We start from the raw sequence: 14,580 nt of genomic DNA, 5'->3' as shown, positions 1-14,580 counted from the left end.
ACCATAAGATGGATCCTTGTGGAACCCCACTAGTGACTGGGTGCTGGCCCAACATGACCCCATTTACTAGAACCCTTTGAGCCCAGCCCATCAGTCAGTTGCTCACCCACTGCATTGTGTGTTTACTCAGCTGTGTGCCGGACATCTTGTCCAGGAGGAGACTGTGAAAGACAGCATCAAATGCTTTACTGAAATCCCAAAAGATCACATTGACAGGCTTCCCTTGGTCAACTAGGTGGGTAACCTTGTCCCAGCATGAAATTAAGTTTGTTAAGCAGGACTTTCCCCTCATGAACCTGTGCTGGCTGGCACCAATGACTGCGTTGTCATTCAGATGCTTTTCAACAACTCCCAGAATGATCTTCTCCATAATTTTGCCAGGAACATCAGTGAGGCTGACAGGCCTGTAGTTGCCAGGGTCATCTCTGTTGCCCTTCTTGTAGACTGGGACAACGTTTGCCAGCTTCCAGTCATCCAGGCCGTCTCCAGATTCCCGAGAGCATAGAAGAATCATGGAGAGAGTTCCCTCTGGGATGTCAGCCAAATCTTTAAGCACTCTTGGATGAATCTCATCAGGCCTCATCGACTTCCAGGGATCTAGCTGGAGTAGCCAATCCCGTACAATTTCCGAATTGATTGGGAGTTTATAATTCTCATAGCTATGGTTTTCTAACCCAGGGTTATGTGACCCCCAAGTCCCTCATTGGTGCAGCCCAGAAAACAATAATATCTTGGGCTGCATCCAGTGCAGCGTGGCCAGCAGGTTGAGAGAGGTTATTCTTCCCCTCTGCTCCACTCTGGTGAGACCCCACCTGCAGTGCTGCATCCAGCTCTGGGTTATCCAATACAAGAAAGACACGAACCCATTACAGTGTGTCCAGAGGAGGCCACAAAAATGACACCAGGGTTGGAACACCTCTGCTACGAAGAAAGACTGAGTTGAGGTTGTTCAGCCTGGAGAAGAGAAGGCTTCTCATGACCTTTCAATATGTAAAGGGAGTTTATTGGAAAGATGGAGAGAGACTTTTTGCCAAGGCCTGCAGAAACAGGACAAAGGGCATGGTTTTTAACTGAAAGACAGTAGGTTTAAACTGGATGCAAGGAAGAAATTTTTGTATGATGAGGGTGGTGAGACACTGGAACATATTGCCCAGAGGAGCTGTGGATGCCCCATCATTGCAAATGTTCAGTGTCGGGTTGAATGGGGCTTTGAGCAACCTGATCTAGTGAAAGATTTCCCTTGCCATGGTAGGGGGGCTGGACTAGATGATCTTTAAATGTCTCTTCAACATCAACTATTTTGTGATTCTATGATTCTGTGCTTGAGCTGTATGTGAAGGTGGATGAGCCATCACCACCCACCAACAGCCTGTTGTTTGGATTAATTTATGTGGAGACAATAACGCTCAAAGGATGTGTGGAAAATCGCGGTGCTGAACTTGGATTTCTTTTTTTCTGGGATTTTCTGACCACATCAATCTGCGAGGCTTGCACTTCACAGTCTTCCTGTTCGTCAGCATCAAGGTTCTCACAGGGCCAAGTCATCACAGTGGGGGACTTAAGTCTTCACAGCCCCTTGTACTTCTTATTCAGGAACTCATCCTGAGGACTTATCAGGTGTTCACTTTCGTCACAGAATGGAGATGACAACCCATCTCTAAGCCCTCTTCCTGGGTAGGGCCTATGGGGCACTTTGTGTCAGAGGTACTTTCCCAGCCATGTCCCTGCTGCTGGCCTGTCACCTCCAGAGACAGAACTGACCTCACAGTCCCCTTCACAACCACATGCTTTTTACTGAAGTATGAGTTTCTGAGACACAACTGACCTCATAATACCATAGCCATCCATCAGCCTTCTTATGGCCCAGGACCTGAACAGATAGAAGTGTGCCTGTTTTATCAAATTGATCAAACCCTACTAACGATTTGAGTTGAGAAACATTCTTCCAAGGAACTTCTGTATTTATGCTGACATCTTTTATATCTCCTGACTCTTTTTAAATTTTCTTTTCTTTTTCCTCTCTGTATTCTTTCTTCAAAAACCTCTCAAAGGAAAAGAGTCATTGAATCACAAAATAACTCCAGTTTGAAGAGAGCCCAAATCATCTTTTCTCACTCTGCTGTTCAAGGCAGGGTGAATCACGTGAGGTTGTCAAAGTGCTCCGCCTAGCTTTGCATCATCCACAAAGGTGCTGAAAGTGCACTCGTTAACATCATACAGTGGGAATATAAACGCATTCAACAGTCTTGGCCTGGGTTCTGGTCACTGAGGAATGCGACTAGTAACTGGTTGCATGGAGTATATTTTACTACAGGTGACACTTGATCTTGATGGTTCAGCCAATTTCCTACCCAATGTCCTCTTATTCAGCCCAGAGAGAACCAGTCTGGCTATAAGGACACCACAGGACATCACGTCTGAGGTCTTGCAGACCTCTATGTACACGACATGCCTTTCTCTCCCCAGCCTGTTTTGGTTTCAGCAATCCCTTTCCTGTCCTTCAACGGCCTGGAAATGGATGCAGAGGGACATGGCCCATCCCCTTCCCAGAGACAGAGTCAGGCTGATCAGCCTTATAATTCTCCCAGTTCTCATTCCTGCTCTTCCTGAAGATGGCTTTGATGTCTGCCTTTTCCAAGGACCCTAGAACCTCTTTCGTTGCTCTGGTGCTTTTGAGAGTACAACCTAGAATCAAGGGCAAGGGTGACATAGCAAACAGGAGCATTTGCAATGAACCTCTCCAAGGCAGCTGAGAAGAATCTTACTGGGCCAGTGAGGTTTTTTCCTGGAGTCACACACAGAAATGTCAGGGTTCTGTTGGGCATCCACATCTGGGCTGGCCACGTGGACTCCCTATGTACCCAGGGATGTTCAGAGACAGACATTTCCCTTTTTCATACATAGGCAGGATTCATGGTGCCTCTGTGACCTGCTGTTGACACTCCCAACTGACTGGAGGTACTTCAGCCCTACAGTGTATCATCCTGCTCTGCACTGATCTGAGATTTCCCATTTCATGAAGAATGGACATGGGGATCTCAGTTCAAGGAAGCACATCCCAGTGCTGCATTCAGCCAGGTGCCCACAGATGTTACTCCCAACATAAAGTGACTTGAGACACTGTCTGTCCCACAGGCCTTCATGGAACCTCAAGGAATAGCTGATGACGTTTCTGCTCACTCCGGTTCATCTCACCTCAGATACGTGATGTGCATGTGTATATCTCACTTGTACAATGCTAACGTGGACTTGTGATCTACTCATTTCATGTCCCTCCATGGAGGGAAGAACAAACTCTGAGCTGGGCTAGGGGGCTGGAAATGGTGGTTGTGAGGGGCCAGTCTCTAATAATTGCTCTAGGGCAGCTTCTATGTGGTGTCCAGCACACACAGGCACACACCAGACCCTGCTCTGTTGGTCCTGCAGGTCTCTGTCAGGGGGCCTGGCTGTGAGAGGACACTGCTGTGTGCCCCAGCCCTGCACACCCACACTGTTCAGCTGTACACTGCTGTTTGTATCTGTGGGCCACTTCCTTGGGCATGTTTTCCAGAAAAACTTCAGAAGAAGATCTAAACCTTCAGGTATTGCCCTGAGAAGATCAGCTTTCTTTATGGAAAGCCTGTTATGGAGTCCAGCTCTGTCACGCAAGTGCCCATTGCCTGTTCCTGCCTGTGGTCACAGGACTGCCACACAGCAGGACGGTGACCAAGCTGCCAGAGCACTCAGGACATGCACCAACACAAGGGATCAGAAAGAGACTAGTTAAGTTCAAAGAGAACAGCTGGAGAAAGCCAAGCTCTGATGCTCCCTGAAAGTTCTGCCATGCTGGGATCTGTTCCCCTTCATCCACGTACACGGGAAATGTCCCTGCACCACCAAACAGCCCTTGAAGGAATGATTTCAGGGAAAAAAAATGCTGAAGGTTCTTTATTTTGCTTAAAAGCATAGGGACCATGGCTCCTCATTTAGGCAGCAACTCAGGAAAGAAAAGCAGACAGTGAACTAGAAGGGGTCATGTCATTGGTGCCTTCACCTGCAGGAAATTCTGCTGCAGCAGTGCAAAATTTGGTGCATTTCTGTTATCACTCTTTCAGCACAGAAAATCATAAAGAAACAACTGTTTCCTAGGAGATGGTCAAAAAGTCCCTGTTACAGCCAGGAAAGCTCAACATGAGTTCTGGAGGGAGAGAATAAGTATATAGTAAGCAACAGGAAGATCCAGGAATCCCAAAGCCACTTCTGAAGAGCAAGTGGTTCTGACCATCAGTGACTCATCATGTGTAGGTGTGGGAGAGAGGGTAGGAGGGTGTCAGAGAGAAAGAAGGGGGTGGCTGATGGCTTTAGCCCTTGCACTCATTTGGGATCTGACCCTTTACCTTCCTTGCCTAGAAAAGAAACAGCTGCCATCTTCCACCTGTCCTCCACATAATGTGGAGAAAAGATATGAAGCAGGGATAATTTAAGGGCATTTGTCTTCCCAAGTAACTGTTACATGTGATATAGCCCTGCTTTCCTGGAGGTGGGCTGAACACAGGCCTGCTGATGGGAGGCAGTGAATGAATTCCTTGGTTTGCTTTGTTTGCATGCACAGTTTTTGCTTTTCATATTAAAATACCTTTATCTCAACCCACAAGTTTTCTCACTTTTACCCTTCCAATTCTCTCCTTCATCCCACTGCGGGGGGGAGTGAGTGAGCAGCTGTGGTGTTTAGTTGCTGTCTGGTGTTAAACTATGACAAACAGAAATTCCAGAGGTCTCCGGGCCCCTGTTCCAGTACTGGACTGTTCATCAGGTGATTTCTGGTCTTTTATTCCTTATGTCAAGTTTGTCTACCATTACACAACGCAGTGCAAGACTCATAGCAACAGAAGATGACCTGCAGGTCTTTTGTCTTTTTTAAGCTAATTCCATGTGGGGAGACTGCAGGTAATCCATGGGGTCTAGCAAGGGGTTTCTCAGCCCTGAAGATGGTCATCTCTTCATCAATTGTGTCACCCTCTGGGGCCCATTGACTACTGGCCATGCTTTGACTATTTCCGTTTAATGTTACCTTGGTCAGACAGAGCTTGAAGTAGCTGTTGGCATTAAGCTATTTAGGGGCACTGAAGATGCTCTAGAGTACAAAGACAGCATGGTGGGGCATGAGATAACAGGAATGTCTCAGGAGACCTTTCCCCTTCTTGAGGAGGATGAAAGCCAGAGTGGACACATGGTTTTGTTTGAGCAAATATGGGATGCTTTGTTCAGGCAACCACGTACCTCAGTGGGACTTCTGGTACTATTTGGAACTATTTTACATACTCTGTAGTATCACTTTGTCCATAGGAGTCTCTTCAAGGCAATTCTCACTTCCTTATTTCTCAGGCTATAGATGAGAGGGTTAAACATGGGGGTCACAATTGTGTAAAACAGGGCAAGGTATTTGTCGATGTCTACAGAATTCCTTGACCGTCGCTTTAAGTAGACCACTGTGGCTGAGCCATAGAAGAGCGTCACCACTCCAAGGTGTGAAGAACAGGTGGAAAAGGCTTTGTGTCTGCCCAGAACTGAAGGTATTTTTAGAATTGCCCTGATAATATTAATGTAAGAAAGAATTATTAAGGAGAAGGGAAGCATCACAAATACCACGATGATGGTGTACAGCATCACTTGGTTCCAGAAAGTGTCTGCACAGGCCAGTTCCAGCAGAGGAGGGACATCACAGAAAAAGTGATGAAGGTCATGGGATGCACAGAAGGGCAAAGTGAACACCTGGTAGGTCTGTCCTATTTGCACCGGTGCAACAACCACCCATGACCCCACCACCAGCCTGATGCAGAGACCTCTGCTCATCATGAGGGTATAGTGCAAGGGGTCACAGATGGCTACATAGCGGTCATAGGCCATGGCAGCCAGGATAAAGCATTCGATGCCACCCAACAAAACCAGAAAATACAGCTGAGCAGCACAGCCAAGGAAGGAGATCCTGCCATCTGCCATCAGGAAACCCACCAGCATTTTTGGCAGAGTGACTGATGTGTAGCACATCTCTAGGATGGACAAGTTCCTCAGGAAGAAATACATGGGGCTGTGGAGGGTGGAATCCACTACTGTGATGAGTGCTATCAGGCCGTTCGCTGTGAGGACCATGAGGTAGATGGCCAGGAAAACTGTGAAGCACAGGCCCTGCAGGCTGGAGTGGTCAGAAAATCCCAAAAGAATGAATCCAGGTCCAGCGGTGTGATTCTCCAAGCCTTTTCCTGGGAGCATTTTGCCTACAAAGAGCAATCCAAACAACAGGCTCTTAGAAGATGCTGATGGCCTGTCCACCACCACATACCCTTCAAGCCCAGAGACAGACTCCAAACATCAGCATACATGTGACTGCAGGATTAGGTGACATTGACCAAGATACTCATAAATGTTTGGAAATCTAACATCATTTATTTGCTGCAGATGGGTTTGTAAAGAGAGGAAAGAACAGAATCTTTGAGCCAGAATGACACTTTTTCATCATATGCTTAAAAGAAACTCGACTTCCTTTTTTAGAGGTGATTTTATTAAATATATTAACTGGTGATGGATGAGAAAAATGGAAGAAAATTGATAAATACTAGCACCCTTAAGAACAGTCTTGCTTAAGAACCAGTCTTACATGGTGAAGAGTGAATCCCATCAGGAGTAAAACAGGCTTCTATCTGTCAATGAATCCAGTGACACTGATGCATCCATGCAACATTTTAACAAGACAGATAAGCAGTAGTTTATACATGAATCACAAGTTTTCAGGGTGCTAAAAGACTTCTTTGTGTAAGCCATAGAACTTCTTCATGCAGTTTTCAGTCACACAGAGAAGAAAGTGATTAAAAGTGGGTAATCTCCCTACGGCACCCAATTTTCCTTAACAGGTCAGGTTTTTATAACTTCTGAATGAACCCTGAATAATTCAGCATTCCTAAACTTGCTGCTCTGTCACTTGGATTTCTGACAGATTACAAATCCAGCTGAGGGCCCATTCACTATTGTCCCAACCCTGCAATGCTTCCCAGATTACTACAAGCCCTCACAGATGCAGAGCAATGGGGAACTGAGCCTTCCCTTCACATTCCCCACCGTCCTAGAGCACAAGAATGTCTTGCCAGGTACAGATGAAGGGTGTGAGCTACAAGCAAGCAGGACTGCAATAGCAAGTTGCTTCTTATGCAGAAGGGGCTCAGCTGAAACCTTTTTAGGAATCTCAGCTTGACATGAGGAAGGAATGTCCTCTTCCAGGCAGAGGACTGAGGCTGCTGGCTGTGTCTTTCCAGCTGTCACCATCTCCCTTTGAGAAGTCTTAAATTCCAATGTATTAATGATGAGAACAACAGATCAGAAAACATGATAAAAGTACTCAGGTTAGCTAAGTAAAAAACACAGGGTGGTTTTCTCAAGAGAAAAACCTGAATTCACAAAAAACCCGTGGTCCTAATAGTTCAGTTATTTTTTCAAGGTATTCTTGCTTTTTTCCTATGAGTTTTTTTTCTGTCTCATAGAGATGCCGTTTAAAATTTCCAAGATAAAATTCGGGTTTGCATAAGGGAAAAGTCACAATGATAGTTTTTCAATATACCTATTTATTAATATAAATGTAAAGAAAAATAAAATACTTTTATTTTCTGAAAGAGCTGTAAGATACCACATTTATTTTAAATTAAGGCTTTAACTCAAAGCAACCATTTACCTTCAGATTATCTACATACCAACATTTTCTGCTTGTTTCAAAATGTCTTCAAACATACAGCCTATTCTTTTTAATTCGCAGTGCTTCACAAGATCAGAGGTAGAACACAGTTCAGGCTAGCTTTGCTCAAGGGAAGCTGACAGAGATCTTCTTATATTGTGATTAACCCATAGGCAGCACTTCTCAAAGCTGAAGGGAACACATTCCAGTGAGCCCAGCCAAGCTGGACAGATGCCTGCACCTGTTTCTGGCAGTGTCTGTGCTGCCAGACTATACCCACATTTCAGAGCCTGCCAGAAGGGATTTACCGTTGCCAGGAGCCGAGAAGCAGGAGAACACACCTCAGTCCATGATGCTGCAGGAGGCAGTGGTGACCTCTTTTTCTCTCCGTTGTTCCCCTGAAAACCACCTGGATTTGGTTTTCTGGGCACCTCTCTGTCACTCTTAGTTATAAGACAGTTGGTAAGCAGCCTCAGGAGAGAAGGCGGGGATGCTGGTGATGTCACATGGACACCCACAGCACCACAAACAGTTTTAGAAAGATTGTCAGAATCATGGGCGTTGGTGTGATGAGCAACAGCCAATATAACCATAGGTCTTTAAAAAGTAGAAAAACTGGGACATGAGGTTTAGTTGCTCAAAAGAAAAGTGTCAAACTTGTAGGAGGAAAAACAAAACAAAGGCAAGCAGGGCAGTGGAAAAGAAACCAATTCTATCTGTGCTTAACTTCACTGTGCAGCAACAGAAAAGGCTTCTTGGTACCTCCCTGTCTCTGGGACACAACATGTGACTGTGCCCCACGTTATCCCCAAGACTGAGGTGGCCCTGAGAGGCTGAACTCCAATTGCTTGTGGTGCCTGCATGCTGGTTCACATCTAGGAAGGGCCTGAAGATGAAGACTGGATTTGAGACATGTACATTGGAAGGAAAAAAGGACCATGTCATGTCACTACACTGCAGGTCTCTGTATTTGTACAGAATAAATCGACCTCAATGCCTGTACTTGTCTGAATCGTTGACTGAGTCTGACCTAGACAGCTTTGGTGGCTTCATAGCCAATAGCACAAATAACCACTCCAGAGGAAAGTAACTCCTGCCATTGTGTGAGGTTAATGCTGTCCCTGATTTCTTGCTCTGAAACCCTCCATGTAACTCAACAGCTTCCAGTCTGTCCTTTGGGGTGACCTAACAAAGTCAGGATTAAGACAAGAAGATGATCTCCCAGCAAGACCAAAATACCCAATAATGAGAAAGGCCATGAAATGCTGTTTTTTGGACAAATCCAGGCACTGCAGGATGATTTTCTCCTGTCAGAGCTGTAGGAATGTAAACACAGAGAGTGACTGGGGCCAGTAGAGCTGCTCCAAGAGGTCATTGCACAAAAAATATCCCACCCACAGACTTACACGTCAAGGTAACTAAGTTCTTCATACAATCATCAAAGAAACAATGGACATAGTATATGAGAAATATAAAACAGGTCATCTGATCTATGAGTCTGATTTGGGTGACAGTGGTGCCCACAGCCTCCAGTTCATGAGGCAGCAGAGGGCAGCTGCTCATATGTCACGGTCCATTTGGTGGACTCGTGATAGTTCATTTACCTTGATCTCAAAGAGCAAAATTAAGGCAACCAAAATGCCAAGGGGCATCAATCAATCAAACAGTGTAATTTTATTATTTTGCCCATAAAGCGGCACATGATAGAGAAAGTGGAGAAAAAGGAAAGCAAAAAAAAAGGGGATTATGACTACCACCATGGGTCCAAAGGTGTGCCTATGGTCCCAGGTCCTGAACAGTATCCTGTCGGTCCTTTGTCGTGATCCATGATCCTTTGGTGGGGAGATCTCTCCAAGATTTGGTTAGGAACCATCTTTTATGTTCACCTCACACCTCCTCACTCCCATGGATTGAGGCAAATCTCTGTCTTTGTTTTGCAATCCAGACTTAACTGAGCAGGCCCCAAAAGTCCCCGCTTCGCTTGCCAAATCCTGAGTGCGCCTGTATCGCCTCACATTCAGGGGTCTCTTACTTGTCTGCTGGGTGACCTCAAGACCCTTTGTGAGCCTCTGTGCATGCTCCTCTTCATTGGCCTTAGTAACAGGGAGGAGGTGGGGCAGGTTTGGCTGAGGCAGCAGGTGAAATCCACCTTCTGGACAGCAGCTATTGTTACTTGTAGTCCCAGGTTGGAGACTACCTGTACCATGCAGCTCTTTCTCTCAGGTCATTTGTTTCTTGGCATCTCCCCAAGTCCCTGATGGTGATGTTGAGGCAAATACTGTTCTTCGGACTGACTCTTACATCAAGCCATCAGGCCTTGAACCAGCACTGATGAGATGATACCAGGGTGCTCATCTGTCCATCCCAGGTACCCCTCCCCCCGCCTTTTTTTTTCTCTAATGCTGCTACCACACTAATCATCACCTGATATGATACCACCGATGTTGTTACACGGGTGCTGCTGGCCTTGCAAGATGGTTTAAGATATGTTAGGTTACTTAGGATTTGGGTTCAGGTTTGATTTGGAGTTAGAGTTACGATTACAGTTGCTTTATGGTTAGACTTCAGGTTGGTGTTAGTGCTCATTTAGGGTTAGCGTTTGGGTTAGAGCTGAGTTTTATGATTACAGTTGGTGTAGGGCGACGATTGGGTAATGGTTAGGGTAAGGTTTAAAACTTTAGTTTGGGGTTAAGTGAGGAAGTATTTGTCTTCCAAGTTACCATGAATGTCCCCCTTCATCCTTCTTTTCCCCACCTTTGATTGTTGAGCATGATGTCATATGCTCTGTAAGATCCTTTGGTCAGTTGGTGTCAGCTGTCCCAGCTGTGACCTCTCCCGGCCTCTTGCCCACTCCCAGCCTACTTGCTGGCAGGGCAACGTGAGAGGCAGAAAAGGTCCTGACACTGTGCAGGCACTGTTCAGCAGTAGCTAAAACATCCCTGTGTCACCCACATTATTTTGGTCACAAATCCGAAGGATGGTACCATACAGCTGCTATGAAGAAAATTAACTCTACCCCAGCCAGGTCCTGCACGCCGAATCTTTCGTTTCTGGGCATTTCTGATAGCAGTTCTGTCTCATTCTCTGCCCATTGCAGACCAACCATCTGCAATACAAATGTGGGTGCCAAACTCCTCTGATAGGCTTGGATAAGTAGTTAGACCTCAAAGAGCCCAGCAGTCCCTCAGAAAGGTCCTCTCCTTCCCACGATGTTATTCCTCAACTGTTTTTTCTTTTAGGATCCATGAATGGTGAACAGAGAAACCTGGTCACCCTCTGAGGATGCAGGGAAGTTTGGGACTGGGGCATCTTAGGTGACCAAGGAGCATTAGCAGGGCTATGAAAGAAGCCAGACTGATTGTGGGGAATTCACAGGCATTGTCAAATCCCCAGAAAACCACAGATTTGTGGTTAAAGCAACAGCATCTGCTACCACCCCTCTCCATTCACACTGACCCCAGGAAGGTCACGGGGCAGCAGGTGGGGGAAAGAATCTCTTTTACTAGGCCCTGGGGGTCAGGGCTTGGACATTCTGATGCTAAACAAACATCAAGAACTTGCATGGCATCAGAGGCACCTGTATGTTTCATTTACCACCTGAAACCAGTGTTTCCAAGTTTTTGTTTAACCAGTCCCTGGGAATGGACACCTCAGCTGGTCATTGCCTTCACAGCTTTGTCAGTGATGACCCTCAGTGGGGCTCCCAATGCCCTCAGAAAATTGAGGTTTGCTTCTGCCTTTCACTTCCTCACAGGCCTGTTCGTTCTTTCAGCATCTGCAGTTCAAGAACTCAGCACTAGAGGGCTCATGGACATGTAAAAGGCACTAAGAAGCCAAGTGTCTGTGCACAATTTTCCTTAAGGCTTCAGTCTTCAAGACTTATGTGGCTGATTAGAGAGAGGGAGATTTCAGGAGTGTAGCCAAACACAGAACATGGCTTCAGTAATAAACAACAGTAAACCAGGTTTTCAAAGGGAAATTCCTCCAGCTTTTTTTTACTTTTCCTCTAACAGAACAAATGGTATCAGCCTTCTCCAGTTCACCTGCATCTGGAGTGTCTCCTTATGAGACACCTCCCCTTTTCCTTCTTCTTTCAGTTCTATCATCTGCCACCTGGGACTTGCATCATGCTTTCTTAAATCTAAGCTTTTCCCACTGAAGTCTGCAGCTACATGATTAAACTCATGTGCACCATTTCCCACCTGTTTCATTTGAAAAAAAAAACAAAAAAAACAACAGCCATGCAGACTCACAGAAGGATGTTTCTTACTTGCTAAGAAGAAAGAAAGAAAAAAAAATAAGGAAACTAATAGTAAAGTAAAAAATAAGACACATTCCTCAGCTCGATATGAAGTCAAAATTGCTTCCATTGAAGTCTCCTTTCCAGAGTGGATAACTTCAGAGGATAACCTTCAGTGAGATACCTAGGAAAGGGAAGGTACAAACACGATTAAGGAGTTGTCTAAAGAGCCCTTCTGACAGACTACTGACAGACAGGTCAAACTTTAACTCCCTGAAACTCAGAGAAGCACCTGGACAGCTGAAAAAAGCTGGACAGACACTGGAAAATGTTTAAGTCCAGACAGTCAGCAGAACAGAAGCCTTTAGAAGTGGTAAGTCTGAGCAGGATCTGTGGAAACGTGAAAAAGTGGTAAGAGTTACCACACAGTGTCCTGGGCAGACCAGTGTCATGGGTATAACAGGAACAAGCAGTATTTCTTCTCCTGAGTGTAGCACATGTGCTGCAAATGTCCATGTTGGCATCAAGGGAAAATATTGCCTGGGGAGGGAAAGTGTTCAATGCAGTTCAGCTGACCAAAAATGTGCTCATATTTTCTTTAGAAGTGGAGAACAGTTCCTCAGCTCTGCAGGCAGGGCACAGCTGTGCTTGATCATTCAGGCAAGGAAGGTGCTCACCATGCTGGGCAGCTGGAGGTGAGTTTCTTCAGTTTATGCACAATCTCTGCAAGGAATGGGATTCATCCTGCCTAGTGTTAATGGTGTCAAGATTTTGATTGCAGGGTGACAAGAAAATTGTGGCAGATGTATTGTTAGCCCACTCTTCCCTGCCTCTCCCCCGTCAGCATACCATTGTTATGTCTACCAAAACATGTATCTGGCTTTTCAGGAAAATGCAGCTAATATGAAGGCTTCAGCTGACAGGCAAATTCACTAAAAGAGAAACTTGTTTTTAACAAAACCAGGACACCAGGTCTTTCTCTTTTCCTTTGCAATATCAGCAGAGTATGCACATCTCACCATCATGTCCTACGACCGCTACGTTGCCATCTGCAAACCGCTGCACTATGGGGCCCTCCTGGTCAGCAGAGCTTGTATGCACATGGCAGCAGTTGCCTGGGCCAGGGTTTCTCAATGCTCTGCTGCGCATGGCCAATACATTTTCACTGCCACTCTGCAAGGGCAATGCCGTGGACAAGTTCTTCTGTGAAATCCCCCTAATACTCAAGCTCTGCTACTCAGACTCCTACCACAGGGAACTGGCCTTCTTGCTTTTAGTGCTTTTCTATTTTGGGGATGTTTTGTTTTCATTGTGCTGTCCTACATGCAGATCTTCAGGGCCATGCTGAGGATCCCCTATGAGCAGGGACGGCACAAAGCCTTTTCTACATGTCTCCCTCACCTGGCCGTGGTCTCCCTGTTTGTCAGCACTGGTGCATTTGCCTACCTGAAGCCCCGCTCCATCTCCTCTCCATCCCTGGATTTGATGATTGCAGTTCTGTAGTCAGTGGTACCTCCAACACTCAACCCCCTCATTTACAGCATGAAGAACCAGGAGCCCAAGGATGCTCTAAGGAAGCTGATGACTGGATGTTTTCAGCAGCCATAGGCTGCCTAATTCCCTCTGAAAATTGCTCCCAGTGTATGTCTTGACAAGCCAAGTCTGTCTTTCCTTGATTACATTTTTTTTCTTTTTCCACTTGCACTGTTGATGTCTTCAAAGAAATGTCACTATTCATCTCCTCCTGCTTCATTATCCACCCATCTTCTTTGACCCAGAGACTTTGTGTAAACTGGTAGTCTCTCACTGAATTTAAGTTAAATAAATGAATCTGCAGCAATATTTTTATTTTTTTTTTTCCCTGAGATCCATACTTACTCCATGAGAGATAAATGGGAAATGAAAACACCTTCCTGGCAGCACCAGCTCTGGGAAGGCTGCTGGGTGCCTGGAGCAGTAAGAGCTCTTGAGGACCTCAAGGGCCAGGGGTTTTCTGTTGCGGGATCACATGGAGGGGCTGCGGACTTCTCAGGATCTGCTGGAGAGGAGAGCAAAGGACATAGGTGCCTCCTTTCCTATTGCTGTGCATGTTCACCCACCTCTGGGGTGACCCCTCTCTGACCCCCAGGAGCTGCTGTGCCCTTCAGAGGGGCAGAGTCTGTGGGGTGACTGCCCAGAACACCTGCAATGGGCACTGGTGTGGGACCAGCCCAAACTGGGCTTTGTTGGGCAGAGGGCATTGGGGGTGGAGACAGGGCAGGGGAGGTGGGAGAGACTCGAGGGAGCTTGGATGGGCTGGAAAGTACCTGGGAGAGAAAAACATCAGCCTGTATCTCGTGCTGCATGGCCATGCAGGGTGAAGACTCACACCAGGGGTTGTGGTGCAGAGCCAGGGCTTGTGGAAAGGATCAAAGACATGCAGGTGCAGGAGAGAGGAGGCTGCTCTGTGACCTTGGTGGCTTGGACAGACCAGGAAGGTGGCCCAGGGCCTTTGTCACCCCAGCCACTGGCCATCTCTCATGGGCCATGTCCAGCACTGGGCGCTCAGCCCAGGATTACAGGTGAGGTTCTCTGTGAGGCCACGTCCATCCTGCTGCTGGGCTCAGGGCCTGTCTCAGGGAATGGCCAGCCCTGCCCAGCC

The 14,580-nt window shown here is 46.4% G+C and overlaps 1 protein-coding gene across 1 annotated transcript; it reads right to left on the bottom strand.

Moving 5' to 3' along the window:
- Window positions 1-5,310: 5,310 nt before the first annotated feature.
- LOC308041614 (olfactory receptor 10AG1-like) lies at window positions 5,311-6,249 on the bottom strand (the record flags this gene model as incomplete). Its single annotated transcript, XM_080346405.1, has 1 exon — window positions 5,311-6,249. The coding sequence occupies one exon, from the start codon at window positions 6,247-6,249 to the stop codon at window positions 5,311-5,313; it is 939 nt and encodes a 312-aa protein (XP_080202531.1).
- Window positions 6,250-14,580: the final 8,331 nt, after the last annotated feature.

The sequence above is a fragment of the Nesoenas mayeri genome (assembly GCF_963082525.1).
Source record: "Nesoenas mayeri genome assembly, chromosome: 6".
Lineage (NCBI taxonomy): Eukaryota > Metazoa > Chordata > Aves > Columbiformes > Columbidae > Nesoenas > Nesoenas mayeri.
Note: the sequence above shows the minus strand (reverse complement) of the source record. Positions and strands in the feature narration are given on the sequence as shown.